The following is an 18,913-nucleotide window of genomic DNA, read 5'->3' as shown; positions in this document are numbered from 1 at the left end:
CCCACCCTTTTTTTGTGGTGGTTATGATTTTTGTATAAAGCACAATTATTCCAATTCCTTATTTTATATGCTTTCGCACTTTTTTATCACCCCACTTCTTGGCTATTCGTTAAACTGAATTGTGGGTGTGGTGAGGGGTGTATTTATAGGCATTTTGAGGTTTGGGAAACTTTGCCCCTCCTGGTAGGAATGTATATCCCATACGTCACTAGCTCATGGACTCTTGCTAATATGAAAGAAATGAATTTATCAGGTAAGTTCTTACATAAATTATGTTTTTTTAAAGTTTCATTAGTTTAAAAAGTGACAAAATAAGTGTAAAGTTTTAGTGTCTATAAAACACTGGGAGCTGCCATGTTGTAACTTGTGTTACCTTCTTTGCTGTGGCCAATTAGAGACAGTTATAAATAGGTCACTAAAGTGTGCAGCCAATTGTTGTGCTGGATTTAACAGTGTTCTGCACTTCCATTTCTAACAGGAACTGAAAAGTTCACAATTTCAGAATGGAATTACAGGCAAAGAGGACAAAATAAATAATGAAAGTATATTGCAGAGCTGTTTTATATTTACAATTTATCATTTTATATTACCATCTCAAAGTGTTTAATGTCCCTTTAATTACATATTTGTTTGATGTTGAATGTTGATGTTAACCCTCTTCCTCTACACATTTAAAGTCTACCCATATCATTTATAACTTTTATCTTGCAGATTCTCCCTTTATCCACAAAACACCAAAACTAATATCTGTTGCCTGCCTTTTTTTAAAATTTCCCATTGGTATTTCGTGCCCATGAGATTATTTAAATTACACCTAATCCCCACGCCTTTATGCTGGAGGTAATGTGGTCAACCTGGTGATTCTCTACATGTCTGGTGGAGCTATGGAATATGGCTTTCCTAGCTCTAGCCAGACTAGGTATCCGGGTTCCAAAAACACCTAAAATAGCGTTATTACACCTAGGGCTACACCCCTTACTGAACTACCAAAGCTACCTCTGTATCTACCTTTTTTCTGCCGTTAAATTAGAAATAGCAAGAGCCTGGAAAAAAGGACTGCCCTCCAGGATGGCACACAATCCTAGATATCATGGCCTACATTAACTCCATGGAGAGTAACATTTTTTTCATACTTAACAAGATAGACTTATTTGTACTAATATGGGAAAGTTGGTCTACCACCTACAAATCTAACTGGACAGCTAAGATAGCTCTCTAATGCACCTAGGTACTGTGTTGTAAATCCTCAGCTATATTAGTAAAAGAGCTTCTACTCCCCCCCCCCCCCCACACACACACACACACACACCCTCCCTCCACCTTATACTAGTGTACATCACCTGCATGTTTCTGCACTGTTTATGTAAGTACATTTTGGGTATGTGCGGTACATCAATGTGTATGCTGGGGGCGTATTACTCCTCCCTCTCAAATTTTGCATATATGTTTGAATTGACTTGGTTAATTTTCAATAGAGCTCTTTGAAAACTTAAAAAAAAAATTGCTGTTTGGACAGTACACTCTGTTATATCTTCTTGCTCAGGAGGAAAATTTCCTCCCCAGAATTATAGAAGCTCAAACTTAATATCCAGAGGGTATATCTATTATGGACCATTCCACACAGCTTGAACTTTATGATTTTCTTCCTGGCCAGGGATGGCTAAATCTAATCACTGTCGTTTTGGGTGCAGAGATGTGGACACTTTTGAACACACTTGTCCTTTCACAGGAGAAATGAACTGACACTATTCAGCAGGCTCAGAGGTTACGATCTCAGCACAATACTTTACTACTGAGTTGGCTAACCTTGGCACACATGATGTTTCAGAACTACATTTCCCATGATGTTCAATTAGACTGCAGAGTTCCTAAGCATCATGAGAAATTAAGTTTCAAAACATATGTGGTACCAAGGATAGCCATCAGTTTTACTACATTTGTTTAAATGAGACGTATAGGTAATTATGTCTTTGACTGCTCTGCTGATGCAGATGGCTAGATGGGTTGAATTCATGTTTACTTTCTGAAGGTTTTTTATACCAAAAAGTTGTCAGCTCTTATTTGCATTCTAGAGCAAAAAGAAAATGTATTGACCTGGTGATCACTACAGTCCAATCTGTAAAGGGACAGACTCATTGCAGATCTTCAGTGGGTATACTTGATTACAGATTCTAGATAGGGAAAAACTTTGTAGAATAAATATAACCAAGGCTAGACAATAAGATCAAGCATTGAAACTTAAAGGGACATGAAACACAACATTTTTATTTCATGATTTAGAGAGAGAATACAGTTTTAAACAACTTTCCAATTTACTTCTATTATCTAATTAGCTTCATTCTATTGGTATCCTTTAATGAAGAAACAGCAATTCACATGGGTGAAGAAAATAATATTTGTATTTATATATATATATATATATATATATATGATTTTTTTGTAAAATATATATCTGTATCTTTATGTATCTTTAAGAACTAACGGCTAGATTACGAGTCTTGCGTTAGGCTTAAAAAGCAGCATGGGCCGGTCCCAACGCTGCTTTTTAACGCCCGCTGGTATTACGAGTCTTGAAGGTACAGGTGTACCGCTTACTTTTTTGGCCAGACTCGGAAATACCGCAAATCCACTTACATCAATTGCGTATCCTATATTTTCAATGGGGCTTGCATAGCGCCGGTATTACGAGTCTGACCAAAAGTGAGCAGTAGACCCTCTCCTGTCAAGCCTGGTACCGCATTTAAAAGTCAGTAGTTAAGAGTTTTACACTACAACGCTGTAGCATAAAACTCTTAACTAAAGTGCTAAAAAGTACGCTAACACCCATAAACTACCTATTAACCCCTAAACCGAGGCCCTCCCACATCGCAAACACTAAAATAATTTTTGTAACCCCTAATCTGCTGAACCGGACATCGACCACTATAATAAATATATTAACCCCTAAACCGCTGCACTCCCGCATCGCAAACACTATTTAAATATTATTAAAGGGACAGTCTACTCAAAACTAAACTTTCATGATTCAGATAGGGCATGCAATTTTAAACAACTTTCCAATTTACTTTTATCATTAAATTTGCTTTGTTCCCTTGGTGGTATTTTTGAAAAGCTAAACCTAGCTAGGCTAAAACTGATTTCTAAACAGTTGAAAACCGCCTCCTATCTCAGAGCATTTTGAAAGTTTTTCACATGTGTCATATAGATAACATTGTGCTCACTCCCGTGAAGTTATTTAGGTGTCTTCCCTGATTGACTACACTGCATGTCTGTCAAGGGCACTTAGATAAGGAGGCTGTCTGCAAAGGCTTAGATACAAGGTAATCACAGAGGTAAAAAGTATATTAATATAACTGTGTTGGTTATGCAAAAACGGGGAATGGGTAATAAAGGGATTACCTATCTTTTTAAATAAGAAAAATGTTGGTGTAGACTGTCCCTTTAAGCCCTAATCTGCCGGCCCTAACATCGCCGCCACCTACCTACATTTATTAACCCCTAATCTGCCTCCCCAACGTCGCCGCCACTATAATAAAGTTATTAAAGTGATTGTCAATTTTCGTTCTTTTGAACACATATTCCTGTAGGCAATCCTGATATTAACCTAACCGCCACTATACATTTATTATAAAATTAGTAATATGTAGTTTATTTTTTAGATGAAATATAGACTATTCACAGTACCTGCTCCTCCCAGTTTACTTCCTTAGTTTTAGACATATCACGTATACAGCGGTCCCACCCGCTGTTTACGTCTCTTCAATGCGCGCTCCCGTTTTCACTTCACATTGCGCATGCGTGAAATGCTGTTTCCGCTTTCAATCAACCATAGTATTCATTGAATCAATACATTCAATGAATACTATCGTTGTGAAGAGAAGGAAACGATCTGCTAACCCAGCACCTAATAGCGCAAAAAATAAAAATACAATACAGATCGATTGTAAGTGTTGAAACAGAACTTTTTAATTTCATTATGTTTTGCCTGCTAACTAATATTTTATTATTCAAACAGTATGGATTTTCAAAATAAGCTGTAATTAGAGAATACGGAGCCCTGTTACTGATGTACTTACCGAGCGGTACAGTAATTCAGAAATGACAGGGCTCCGTAAAGTAAAACTACTGCGCATGCGCGAAATGTGCACGAGCGTTAAAGGAAATCGCCGGTGAACATGATAACCACGCAGGCGCAGAAAGGAGTAGTGACGTCAGCGTAAGCGGGTGGGTCCCCCTGTGGTTAGAGCCTTGATTGGTAATAAAGACGTCAATCAGACTGACACTAAGTAGGTGCGTGTGCCGGGTGGAGGATCAAAATAACGGGAGCCAACGAACAAAATGAAAAAACAAGGTATATAACAAAAACATTGTAAATCGATGAATGAAACTGGTATTTATTTTTAATAGACATTAAGGGTAACGTTAGTGAGGATGAGCACTTTACATTCCCTTTAACCCCTAAACCCCTAAACCTAAGTCTTGTGTGATTTCTCTCCATGCCAGCAAGTTTTTTTTTACCATCCAGCCCTAAGTGTGCACATCACATTTATTTATTTATCTATTTATGTATTAATCTACTAATTTATTATTGCACTGTATGTAAATGACTGAACATATGAAAACGGTATTGTTTCTCTCTCTCCATTATTCTCTCCATCCATGGATAGTTTTTTTTGTTGTTATTTTTCTTGTCATCCAGCCATAAGTGTGTACGTTATATTTATTTATTAATCTATTAATTTGTTATTGCACTGTATGTGAATGACTGAACGCATGCTCTCTCCAATGTCTCCATCATACCAAACAATATAGTAAGGTGCATGTTTGTATTTTTTTCGCTATGACAGAAACGTAGCAATGAAAATTAAGACAGATTATTCTTATTTAGCAAAATAAAAGTATATTGCGTTATTACATTTGTTTTATCTGTATAGCTATTTACTTTTTCCCACTTTGGTTATGATCAGTACATCTGCTTGCTTATATTATTTTAGAGCACATTATAAGAGATTAGGGCGTGTAAACACATTAATGTGTCAGTTTGAAACTTAGGATTCAGACAGAACATATTTTTAAAAAGTTTAAAATGTACTTCTGTTATCAAATTTGCTTTGTTCCCATGATATTCTGTGTTGATGAGATACCTAGGTAGGCATCTAGAGCACTACGTGCCAGGAAATAGTGCAGCCATCTTGTTCCCTTGCTAATGGATAACGTTCTTGCAAAACTGCTGTCATATAGTGCTCCTAAGAATACATCCCTGCTTTTCAACAAAAGATACCAAGTGAACAAAGAAAAAATGATAATAGGAGAACATTTGAAAAGTTGTTTAAAAATGCATGCTCTATGAAAGAAAAATGTTGGGTTTCATATCCCTTTAAATGTAATTTAAGTCCTTACTTAGGGGCCGAATTATCAAGGGCTGAAAAGCCCTGAATACCCCTTCAGGCTCGTCGGAAACAGGAGTTTAAAAGCAGCAGTCTTAAGACCCCTGCTCCTTAAAGGGACAGCCTAGTATAAATTAAACTTTCATTATTCAGATAGGACTTTTAATTGTAATCAACTTTCCAATTTACTTTTATCATCAAATTTGCTTTTTTCTCTTGGTATTCTTAGTTTAAACTAAACATAGGTAGGCTCATATGCTAATTTCTAAGCCTTTGAGGGCTGCCTCTTATCACAGGCTATTTAAATCTCTTTTCAACACAGAGACAGAAAGTACACGTGGGCCATATAGATAACACTGTGTTCAGGCACAGGGGGTTATTTAAGATTTAGCACAAAACAATGCTAAATTTAAGACAATAGATAATAAACAGTCACAGTCATGTGATCAGGGGGCTGTCAGAAGATGTTTAGATACAAGGTAATCACAAAGGTAAACAGTACATTAATTTAATAGTGTTGGTTATGCAAAACTGGGGAATGGGTAATAAAGGGATTATCTATCTTTTAAAACAATAACAATTCTAAAGTTGACTGTCCCTTTAATTCATCCGCTGATACGCTACAGATTGATAAATCGGCCCCTTAGTCTTATTCTGGGCAATGATTGGCACCTTCAAATCACAGTGCCAGAAGGTCAATCTGACTTTTATTTTACTGTGTCGGCCATATTTGGATACAGACCTATGTAGGAAATATGCACCTTGACTGCATTTTGGGTTCAAAACTTCAGCACTCATTTTTGGATTTAAATAGGCCAATTGGTATGCAATTGGGAAGAGTCTTAAAGGGATAGGAAAGTCAAAATTAAACTTGCATGATTCAGATAGAGCAAGTTATTTTGAGACACTTTTTTAAATTAATTTCTATTTTCAAATGTACTTTGTTCTCTTGGTAGCCATTGTTGAAAACGAATATGTACATATCCTACGCTACTCTTTTGTGACTGGCTGACTAGATGTGTTCAGCTAGCTCTCAATAGTGCATTGCTTCTCCTTCGGCAAAGGCTATCAAGGGAAGAAAGCAGATTTGATAATAGAAGTAAATTGGAAAGTTCTTTAAAATGGTATGTTCTATCTGAATCCTGAAAGAAAAGAATTGGGTTTCATGTCCCTTTAACCCCAGACATGAAGGGAAAGGAGGAGGCTGAATAATGTATTGAGATTGATGTTTGTGTTGATTTATTTGTAACCCATTGTCTATTACCCATTTCATTTTAACCCCATTAAGTTTGCTGTAGTAACCAGAGTGTAATGAGCTCTTTTCTTATTTTCCTTTTTTGTAATTAAAGGTCCATCAGAGCTACCAAACCGTCCGAAAATGCTGTCATTATTGCTGTAGTTAGAAGGTAAGCAGAAAACAAAAACGTAATCCTTCATTTGTTTTCTTCTCCCTAACTGAGGTCTTGTAGCAGCACCTTGTTTTGTTAACACTGGGTTAGATCCTTTGCAGTATCAGTTTACACACAGTCAGATCACTGCCACAGTGACCACGTTGTGTTATTATTGTTATGAAGTATTTATTAATATTCTTATGACAAGTCACTCATGATCTTTTCTGCCTGTGTCTTTGATTTGGTTTTTGTGTTTTAAAATGCACATTCTAGTCTATATTTATTTAAAACGCAACTTTTACCTTTCTGATTACAGCACTGTACTAGCTTTCTGATGTATACAAAAATGATATAAAACTGCCTTTAGGTTGCACCTATAAGCTGTGTTATGACTTGGAAATAAATAACATATGATGCTCTTTACACTTGGTACCATTCCCTCTTCAAGCTGATGAAAAAATACAAATATTCCAAATTCCAAACTATTCCGAAATCCAAACCTTTTGCGGTCCCAAGCAGTTTGGATAAAGGGTTTTGTACCTCCGTGTGTATGTTTATATGTCACTCAGTTAGGTTACACTCATATTGTGTTATTAGTGAAAATGAGACAAACTTATTTTATCTTGTACTTCGGTTTTCTCTTTTTTTTTAAGACAAACTGATCGGGATGAAGCTTCTATAATGCCTCTTATATCTGCTGGCTTTACGCGGGTATGTAACAAAAACACAAGACGTCTTTAACTTTTTCCACTTCTCATTTCTAATGTTTTATTGTTATAATGCATATCTGCTGCATTAGACCAAACCTTATGTTTTGTTATTATATACAGCCCTTTAGGCTTTAACTCAGCATGACAAATTATAGTGGGGGTTTTTTAACAAATAAAACTTAGAAGTCAAATAAAATGATACAAAATAAGGAGCATTGCATTCATATGTAAAAATATCATGTTGGGTAATATCATTATAGGTCTAATAATCAAGTAATACAGTATCGCATTTTGAAAGTGGCTACTGTGAAATAGGAGCAAAGTTTAGAGCGGTGTTAGTACACATATTGAGCATTGTGTTTACTTAAAGGGACATTATACACTAGATTGTTCTTTGCATAAATGTGTTGTAGATGATCCATTTATATAGCCCATCTGGGAGTGTTTTTGTAAAAATGTGTAGTGTTGCTTATTTTCAAATATAATTGTGCTGATTTTCAGACTCCTAACCAAGCCCCAAAGTTTTAGATGTATACTGATGTATACAGACTTCAGATTGCTTCTGTTTGTATAATGGGTCTATTTATATGCAGGGGAGGGGGGGGTCTGCTCTCAGCCCCTTTCAATGGGTGTTCCAGCTTAACCTCATCAACAGTGCTAAATTGGGAACTTCTAAGTAAGTTCTTAAAAGGTTTTATACTGGATTTTTATATCAGTATCTGTGCATATTATTCTTTATAGTAGTGTCTATTACATGCAGTTAAATTAAAATTGGTGTATACTGTCTCTTTAAAGGGACATAATTTATGTTTTCATTACCAAAGGATCAGGGCAGGATTTCTCATACGGCATTACAATCAACTGAGCAGTGTTCCTCTAAGGCCAGATTTGTGAGCGGCCCAGCAGTGAAACAGTTAATTAGAGCATTTAGCAAACCCTACACAATGCACACTGCAAGATGTGGATCCCTCATGTTTCACTGCTGGGTCCCTCACAAAACTGGCCTTAGAGGGAACACTGTTCATGAGTGCCTATTTCCAACATTTGAATTGTCTGATTCAAACTCCTGACGTCCACTTATTAGTTACAAGGTCTGGGATGCTCAGTGTGGGATTCAGAACTTTGTAATATCCTGTCAATATACATATTCTGTCTCTGCAGTGCATTTAGGGAGTTGTAGTCCTGTTGTGCTTTGCTAACAAGACGGTAAGCAAACCCAGAGATCCTGACTTGATTCACAGTTAGGCAGTCATATATTAGATGCTTGATGCAGCGCTACAATGTCAGTTTGCACTCTGGCATACTGCACTGAGGAAAACTTATAGACTATCTATAAAGAGCTTTAAAGCTACATGTAATTCGAAACTAATAGGCCTATTTATCATTGTGTCCATCTCAACGCATTTGCTGAAGTCAATACGCTCGCCAGACATCGCTGCTGCAAATCTACATACGACGGCCTTATTGATTAAAAAGTCTGTCAAAAACAAGCGCGTTAAGTGCGGAGCGATAAGCATCGGACTGTTGATAAATAAGAGTCATCGATGTTGCGGATATTCTGTTTTTTCCAACTTTATTTATACGATTTCATTACTGTCCACGAACAAGCAAATTTCTCTAAAGCTAATCTTATATTTTTCATCTGTTAATGTCCAAGAAATAGCTATATTTATACCTGAACAAACAATAATATCTCATAGAAAGTTATTTCCTATGTATTTGTTATACAAAAAAACTGATATATGATATTTTCACATAAATTAATGTGTATTTGTATTTCTTGAAATCAGGATATGCCTATCTCATGTTTTTTTGTTTTTGTTTTAAATGATTATTAATGCTAGAATCTGTACATATATCTTTGCACATACTTGTGTGTGTATATATATATATATATATATATATAAAAAAATACAGTATGTGTTATGTCAGAAATCTTTTTCAAACATGTCCCTAAATTTATTTTTTTGTTCTAAACAATGTTGTCTTTCATATCTCTATGTTTATTTATACCAATATATGTATATAGTGTAAATGTATTTTTATTCTGAGCAGGAATAATTGCGAATGTAACATGTAATCAGAGTATCATATGTATTTATTTGCAATCAATGGATATTTTAAGAGCTGGGCCAGGTTTCTCTCTGCACCTGTGTAACCCCTACTGATTGCAGTCTATTTTTAAACACCTCCCCTACACAGGTGTTCTAAAATGGGCTGGCATATAAGATGACATTTCTTAATGAAAATGAAATTCAACAGAAGGAAGAAAAACCGTAAAAATAGCATGACATTAAAGAGGTGATTTTAATTTCTGCTGTATCTGATTCATGACAGTTTAATGTTAGGTAGACTATCCCTTTAGGCTATCAGTTTAAGATTATATTGAATCAAATATCATTCAAATTTTAAAATCATTGTCTAAAATATTACACAGTGTGTCCTAATGTCATCATCAATGTTTAACTTTAATACTAATTTCACATATACATACTTTCAAAGTATAATACACAATGTAACACTTTCAAGTTCTGATGAGTGATCAATGACCTAAGTATAGAGCAATTTGATCTGTTAGTGATAGTAGAAAATGTATATTTAAATCAGGTTGGCTGATGTCATAAATCATGTGATTATGCATTTCGAAATAAAAAGTGGTGGAACATGTCACTAGTTTGTGGGTTGTTTTTGAGCATTGTGTCAAATTTGTTGCGAAAAGTCTTGCGTCAAATTTGGTGCGACGTGGAGAGTGGTACTTGTATTACATGCCTTAAACATGGTGCAAATAGATTTTTTTTTAAAAAGGAGGTTAGCTATATAATGTTCTGAATTTATTTCATTTTTATCTCTAAATCTACTAGTGCACCAAATTTGGAGCAATACTTTGCACTAAATTTGGAGCAATAATATTGTCCCCTTGCTTTGTAATGAGAGACAAAGATGTAACATAATCCATAAGTAGTAATGTATTTTTCATTTTTATCCCTATATCTACTAGTGCACTAAATTTGAAGCAATACTTCGCAACAAATTTGGAGCAATGCTTAGCAAAAAAATTGGAACAATAATATTGTTTGATTGCTACCTATGGATTATGTTACATCTTTGTCTCTCATTACATTTTTATCCCTATATCTACTAGTGCACCAAATTTGAAGCAATACTTTGCACCAAATTTGGAGCAATAATATTGTTTAATTTAGAAATAGTATACAATTTTAATAAAGTTTCTAATTTACTTTTGTTATCTAATATGCTTCATTCTCTTGCAGCATCGAAGATAACCTTTCTGTGTTTTCCGACTCCCATTGATTTCTATAGCATTTGCTGCCTCAAGGGTGGCGGTTTGAATGATAGGTACTCTGCATCAGAATTGACGCGAGTGTACCTGTTGAATGTTTGATAAATTGGCAAGAGGGTCAAATAGAGTCGAATGTGACGGCGGATGATCAGTATTCCGCTCGAATAACACAAGCATCGATCTGCGTCGGATTGATATCGCGGGAGCGTATATTACGTCACACATTTCAACATTTGACGATCTTGATGCTTTGTTAACAACGGCAGAACAAATTTGCGTCAAATTTGACGAGGACTTCCGGTGCATTATCAGTTGAAGCTTTGATAAATCGGCCCCTATATGTTTAGGATCAGATCTTTAGCTCTGTATGTGAGCTGTAAGACACTCCTAAGCCTTCCTCTTTATGTTAGTGCAGAAGACCCTAACACTCCTAAGCCTTCCTCTTTATGTTAGTGCAGAAGACCCCAACACTCCTAAGCCTGCCTCTATATGTTAGCGCAGAAGACCCCAACACTCCTAAGCCTGCCTCTATATGTTAGTACAGAAGACCCCAACTCTCCTAAGCCATCCTCTATATGTGAGTGTAGAAGACCTAACACTCCTAAGCCTGCCTCTTTATGTTAGTACAGAAGACCCCTACACTCCTAAGCCTTCCTCTTTATGTTAGTGCAGAAGACCCCAACACTCCTAAGCCTGCCTCTATATGTTAGTGCAGAAGATCTCAACACTCATTAGCCTCCTTCTGTATGTTATTACAGAATACTCAAACACTCTAAGCCTGCCTCTATATATTAGTGCAGAAGATCTCAACACTCCTTAGCCTCCCTCTGTATGTCATTACAGAATACTCCAACACTCCTAAGCCTGCCTCTATATGTTAGTGCAGGATACCCCAATACTCCTAAGCCTCCCTCTGTATGTTATTACAGAATACTCCAACACATCTAAGACATCCTTTGTATGTTAGTGCAAAAGACCCCAACTCTCCTAATCCATCCTCTATATGTTAGTGTAGAAGACCCCAACACTCCAAAGTCTGCCTCTGTATGTTAGTGTAGAAGACATCAACTCTCTTAAGCCATCCTCTATATGTGAGTGTAGAAGATTCCAACACTCCTAAGCCTGCCTCTGTATGTTAGTGTAGAAGACCTCAAATCTCCTAAGCCATCCTCTATATGTTAGTGTAGAAGACCCCCAACACTCGTAAGCCTGCCTCTGTATGTTAGTGTAGAAGACTCCAACACTCCTAAGTCTGTGCCTGTATGCTCTTGTGGAAAGTAAGGATGTTTTAGCAAAATATATCAAGAGGAAGAGGTAAATTTGGTAATTGAAGTAAAGCAAGTTTTTTTTAATGTTATGCTTTATCTGAATCTTTAAAATGTATTATGCCTTCCATGTCGCTAAAGTTTTTACTATTTAGGCATTGCTCATCTCTCTTTGCACAAGCTGCATCTGTATACATCTGTCTTGTCCAAAAATAAATTCATACACCTATGGAAGTCGTCATGTAAAATCCATTTATGAATTACATAATCCTCTAGCTGTCATCGTCGATGGGAAATTGGCCAATAGTCACCTGGTTTACAGTGATTCTGTGTCTCTCTGCCAAAAATACATATGGGCACCCAAATGAGCCAGGGGAAGCTGTGCCAGTGGGCACAATGGCTGTCAGCCCATCCCTGAAACAATCAGCTGTTAAACCTATAGGCATGGGACATAATTTGCAGTCTGTTGCAGGCTTACTAGTATCTTAAGACCGCTGTTTCTTAACTTCTCCACCATCTAAGGGATAGCAGATTAAAAATCACCAGACTGATCCTACCAGAGTAAGTGACACAATTGGCTATTGAGAGCAGGGTGTAATGTTGCACAAAAATGTGCTCCTGCAATGATTAATGCTGGTAGCATATGAAGTCCACTCTCTGCAATCTTGGACAAAGACAACCAGAAAAAGTAACATAGCAGAATAAAATGCATTTGTTTTATGTCTGTATGCTTATTTTTGCAGGTTCAATATCATAAAAGACAGAAGGAGCACATCCATTTCTAGCTCTTAGAAACATATTTTTCTAAAAGTGTTCATAAGTTAATGGGGCCGATTTATCATCGGTCTGTCCGACATGATCCGCTCAGTGGATCATGTCTGACAGACATCGATGAATGCCGTCATAGGCTGTGGGCATTTATCATTGCACAAACAGTTCTTGTGAACTGCTTGTGCAATGCCGCCCCCTGCAGATTCTTGGCCGCTAGCAGGGGGTGTCAATCAGCCCGATCGTATAGGATCGGGCGGATTGATGTCCGCAGCCTCAGAGCAGGCGGACCAGTTATGGAGCAGCGGTCTTAAGACCGCTGCTTCATAACTACTTTTTCCGGCGAGCATGAAGGCTCGCCTGGAAACAGGGGCATCAAGCTCCATTCGGAGCTTAATAGTTCTGCCCCAATGAATCTTGGTGATGTCACAGGGTTCACATTAAGCACTTGCATTAATGTAGTACTTGCTACAATACCACAGACCTGTAGAAAGTGAATTTATTCTGATAGGCCATAATCTATTATGTTCTCAGATTTCACTTAAAAAAAGCTCTTCTGGGAAGATACAGTACTGATGTCATTACTTGTGTAAAATGGACCAATTTATGTTTTCATCTAGAAATATCCTTGTTACACAAATGCTAATGGATTTTTCAAATGCATCTAAGTGAGCAAGCTTCCAGATAAGACTAGATTGTATTGCTACGCTTAACCAAATGGGGATTCATTTCGCAAAACAATATTCATGACAGGTTAAAAAAGACTGCTTCTTATTTAATAACTTAAAACATTTTATTTGTGATGTCAAAAGATAATCCCTGTTTTTCAATGATAGGAGGCCATAACTGTATTGTGAGGCCATAGCTGTAACCAGATGCATACATCATCGGTTGTGGTTAAATATATATTTATTTCATAAGGTGGTGAGAGTCCATTATTCCTGGGAATTTAACTCCTGGCCTCTAGGAGGAGGCAAAGATTCTCTAAACTCCAAGAATACTCAATCCCTCCCACCTGTCTGGTAAACCAGTCTAATCTTTGCCTTCTAGGAGATAGGTGAAGAAACTAGCTGTTCTGGATCTTTCGTTGAGAGGGGTCCTCAGATCAACTTGGGGCCCATTGTTCCCTCAGAGAGCTGCTACAGAAAGACGGAAAGAACATTGGAATATAGGGTAGTGACACAATTACTCCTTGTGAAGGAGATAATCACAAGCCTGCCACAGGTGTCACAGGGACCGGTCACTTCACCTCCTCCTTTGGGTCGTCCTTACAGTTATCCTCTGCTGTGATGTACACAGCACTGGATGGGTTCTGTACTGGAAGCAGTCATTTCTGTAGCTATGGGCAAGCAGTATAAGTAGAATGGGTGCAGTTAAAGGGACATGAAACCCAAATTTTTTCTTTAATGATTTAGAAAGAGCATACAATTATAATCAACTTTCTAATTTACTTCTATTATCTAATTTGCTTCATTCTCTTGATATTCTTTGCTGAAAAGCATATCTAGATATGCTTAGTAGCTGCTGATTGGTAGCTGCACATAGATGCCTCCTGTGATTGGTTCACTGTGTGCATTGCTATTTCTTCATTAAAGTATATCTAAAGAATGAAGCAAATTAGGTAATAGAAGTAAATTGGAATGTTGTTTAAAATTGTATTCTCTACCTTAATCATAAAAGAAAATGTTTGGGTATAGTGTCCCTTTAAGGTAAGTACATTTACACAGTTTTGCACTCACATAGCCCACAGGCGATTAGTAGGTACAGTTTTGGTCACAGTACATCATAGCTAGGAGACCTATTTAAAAGACAGTTTACACTACTTCATACTCTAGTCCATATTTCTCTTGTGTATACTTATTTTTGGAGAGTACTGTGTGGAAACATTTATTAATTGCTGACAATTATTTTAGCACATTTTGTGTAACATTATGCCATTTATGCTGCTTTTAAAAAAAAAAAATATTCTCCTCATTGCTAGTGGTATGCTGATGCCCTCATGTATTATATAATCTTGCACAGCGTGCTCTGTCTTTGTTGCACATTTAAACCTGATCCCCTGCACACTTCTGAGTCATGCTGCTGACTGAGATTAGCGTGCTTTATTTGACAATAGTTATTTTGTGGTATCTCTGGATTTTAATGGCGGCGCTGTGGTTATTTTTTGCCCCCGTACTATATGGCTGCTTCTTTCTGTGCACACGCTACTGCAGTGGAGATTATCAGTTTGAACGGCTTCTCCTGCGTTGCCGGTAACCATTTACTATTATTTTGATGGTGTAAGCTTTACTTTGTTGTTTAAAGTATACTAAATTCTGTTGAATTTTCTTGCTTGAATACTTTTTTCTAACTTCTGTTGTCTGATTTTTCACTGCAAGGTTCTCCAGTTATTACAGTCTCTGTTACTGATTTCCCATTATTCTCTGATTTTTTTCTGAAACGATCCCTGAATTATTGTATTTGTTATTCTGTTTAAAGTTTAGAATGTATTACTGTGGTGTATTCATTTACATTCACCGGTCTATACTTACTTTCTACTATGGAGCATACTGGAACTATCCCCAGTTCTATAATCTCTGATCCTTTAGAGGGTAGACACTGATTTAGCAATGTGTATTGTGCAAATGTTTTACTTTTGCACCCCCAGTTCAACTTTGCAATACTTGTATGGTATGGACCACCTGATACATTCCAATCAATGTAATGCTGCTCTTGCCTCTAAAGAAGTCTGTCCTCCCTCTGTTTGTTCTTTACTAGGGAGTTCTTCAGATTTTGATCCAGGAATTAAAAAGTTTGTGCTCTTTTCCTCCTCCAAGTAAGCACACAAATTTAGATCTGACAGTTATCCTACTGTGCATTTATTTTCCCATTAAGAATCTCTAAACGTTAGATCAGCTGAAAAGCTTCTCAAAGATTCAGATTCTGATACCTAAGATTTGTTTTCTGAAGGTGAATATATATCTGATCAAGAGTCATGTTCAGGATAGAAGACCTCTGTAGGAGGTGTTATTTACCTTTGGGGTTCAAAATCCTAAACCAGTTGAGGAAAAGTCTATTGGATCTGTTTTACACACCTACTACTAAAATTCCAGAGGTTTTTAAGGTCCCTTAAGTAATTATCAAAATAATTACCGAGGCGTGGTCAAGACCTTGTATTATTTATATCCAGTCTCAAAATGTAAAAAGATGTCCCTGTTGCTGTTCTCTAATTTAGGATGGAGTCATGTGTACATTGGCGATCCGCTCTGCTATTCCATTAGAGGATAGTTCGTCTTTTAAGATTCTTATGGTCAGAAAATTGAAGTCCTATCATAGAAAGGCTTTTCAGCAAGCGTATTTCTTTTTCTTGCCAGCTGTTAGTATCGCCTGTGTGGCAGCAGGCTCTACTCTTTGGTGTGTAAGTCTGTCTAAACAGATATATGATGTCTCTATAGATGTTGAATTTCAACATTGTATGGATGTTATTAGGTCAGCCGATGCATTATTTTGTGATGCAAAGTATATGGTGTCATTGGTTTTGACCAGAATAGCTTTATGGCTAAAATCATGGTCTGCTGACATGGTTTAAAAAACTGACTTTTAACTATTCATTTTCAATGCAGAACTTAATTTGGTCCTGGGTTTGAGGCAATTGTTTCTACTATTTCTGAAGAACAGGGCTCCTAATTGTTTTTGTTCCTTTTGTTAATCTAGAAATAAGAACACTTCTTCCTCTTCTAAAAGAACGAAGAACTTGCTGGAGAAATTAAAACAAGTCCAAACTGTCAAAAAAGCCCTCCTCTTTAACAAATCAACATGACGGCACGGGCCCCGATCCAGATCTTTTTCCAGTAGGAGACAGATTAAGCCTTTTTTTCAGAAAGTCTGTTCAAGATCCCTAGGTTTTAAACATTGTTTCCCAAGGATACAGAATAGGCTTTAGATCATGGCCTCCAGAGGAAGGTTTCTTCTGCCCCATATGCCAAAGAACTCTATAAAGGTTCAAGCCTTTTTTTAATGTGTTCTGGATCTTAAGCAAATAGGGGTTATACGTTATAGGTACCTACGGTATATCTGAACAAGGCCAGGGTTGTTATTACAACCTTTTCATTGTTCCCAAAAAAGAGGTAACTTTCAGGCCTGTTCTGGATCAAAAAAACTTAAACAGGTTTCTCATGGCTCCTGCTTTCAAAATCGAAACAATCTGGAATATTCTTACTCTTGTTTATCAGGGCCAGTTCAGGTTCACCTGTCTGTTTTTAACAGATCAGAGGAAATTGACGTTTCTGATAACTTGTGCAAAGCCTCATTCAATTTCCATCCCTACAGTAACTCTATTCATGGAGGTTTTAGGTCTGATGATTGCAGCATTAGTTTTTCGGTTTCACATGAGATCTCTGTAACTTTGCATGCTGATTCAATAGTGTAAGGATTACATTTAGATTCTACTAAATATCCTTTTGGATCTCGTATCTAGGCAATCTCTATATTGGTGAATAGAGCACCAGTCCTTTTCTCTGGGATCTTCTTTTTGTCCGGCCAACCTAGACAATCTTCTAATTAGAGAAAGTCTTTCAGGCTGAAGTCCTGTATGGGGGTCCAGGAGAGCATAAGGAGTTTGGACTCCTTCAGGAGGCGAGTTTACTAATAAATGAACTGGAACTATATAAAATCTTAAGGACTCTTCAGAGCCGACCTCTTCTGACAGTAGACATATCTGCATTTTCAACCAGACAATATTTTAATTGTGGCTTAATATTAATCCTCAAGGGGGAATGTGCAGTTCCCTAATGATGAAGTTGCTTTCTAGATGTCTGATTTGGGCAAAAAACAATTTCTGCTTCATTTTGGCCATTCATTTTCCAACTGGGAAGCAGATTATCTCAGACGCCAATCCCTCCACCCTGGGAAAAGTACGCTTTATCCTTTGTCTTCACACATTTTAGTGAGGAAGTGGGGAAACTCTGGTGGAATTTTTTCCTCCAACTGCTTCCAAGAGTGATACTTCAAATCAAACAAGCGCTACTGTATTGTCTTTAATTCAAATTGCCCCAGTTTTGTTATACAGAACTTGGTTTGCAGACCTAGTACAGATGTCAAGCTTTCCCAAGGTCCATTTTATCATTAAGCTCTTGAGTCTCTCAACTTGATGGCCTGGGGATTGAACTTGTAATAAAAAAGAAAAAAAAGAAAAGTATACTGTTGTGAACACCTTGTTCCATTTAATTGGCATTCTTTCAGGATTCCTAGAATTCTTCAGCTCTTGCGTTAGATAAGGGATTGTCTGCTAGCTATTTAAAGGATCAAAGTTTGGCTCTATACCATAAGAAAATTAAATTAAACTCACTGATATTTAGAGAATTCAGGTTTTAGTCAGATTAAAACCAGTCTTTAAACCAATTTCTCCTCCTTGGAACCTCAATTTGGTTTTAAGCATCTTTTTAGGTCTCTCCATTTAAACCTATGCTTTCTTTTGTCATTCAGCTTCTGTCTTGGAAGGTCCTTTTAATGTTTTACCAATATCTTCTCACAGAAGAGTTTCTAATTTGTCTGCTCTTTCTTGTTAGCCTCCTTATCTACTTTTACACCAGGATAGGGCAGTTCTAAGAATTAAATTTGATTTCTTGCCAAAAATTAGTTTTTCAGACAACATCGATAGGGAATTTGTAGCTCCCTGTTGTCCTAATCCTCAAAATTTTAAAGAAAGGCTTAGTTAGAGCTTTTATAATAATAATTAAAAAATTTCAACTACAATTTATCTAATAGGCTACAAAGTATTTTAGAAAGTCCTCTATTTTGTTATTTCTTTTCTCTGGTCCAAAGGCCAAAGACCATAGCTTAAAAACTTCTAGCTTAAAAACTCTTAATTCATAGAACTTACTTGGAGTTGGGAAAGTCTCCCCTAAATGATATTACTGCTCATTCTCTGGGTCAGTTTCTACTTCCTCAGCATTTAAAAATTAGACTTCTGTTAAATAAATTTGCAAGGCAGCTACATGGTCATCCTTCACACTTTTACTAAATTCTACTTCTTGAAATTCTGTTTCTTGAAATTAGGTGCCAGACTTTTAAAAAAAAAAAAAAAAAAAAATGTTATCCCACCCAACATTAC

General features: G+C 36.7%; 1 protein-coding gene across 3 annotated transcripts in view; it reads left to right on the top strand.

Annotated features, from left to right (window-relative positions):
• Window positions 1-18,913, top strand: part of PDE8A (phosphodiesterase 8A) — a 1,084,545-nt gene that overhangs the window by 647,764 nt on the left and 417,868 nt on the right. For all 3 annotated transcript variants that reach the window (XM_053717432.1, XM_053717431.1, XM_053717430.1), the window contains exons 4-5: window positions 6,737-6,793; window positions 7,432-7,489. In XM_053717432.1, the coding sequence (XP_053573407.1) occupies window positions 6,737-6,793; window positions 7,432-7,489 (115 nt within the window). The remainder of the gene's footprint in view (window positions 1-6,736; window positions 6,794-7,431; window positions 7,490-18,913) is intronic.

Source organism: Bombina bombina, chromosome 6 (assembly GCF_027579735.1).
Source record: "Bombina bombina isolate aBomBom1 chromosome 6, aBomBom1.pri, whole genome shotgun sequence".
Classification (NCBI taxonomy): domain Eukaryota; kingdom Metazoa; phylum Chordata; class Amphibia; order Anura; family Bombinatoridae; genus Bombina; species Bombina bombina.
Note: the sequence above shows the minus strand (reverse complement) of the source record. Positions and strands in the feature narration are given on the sequence as shown.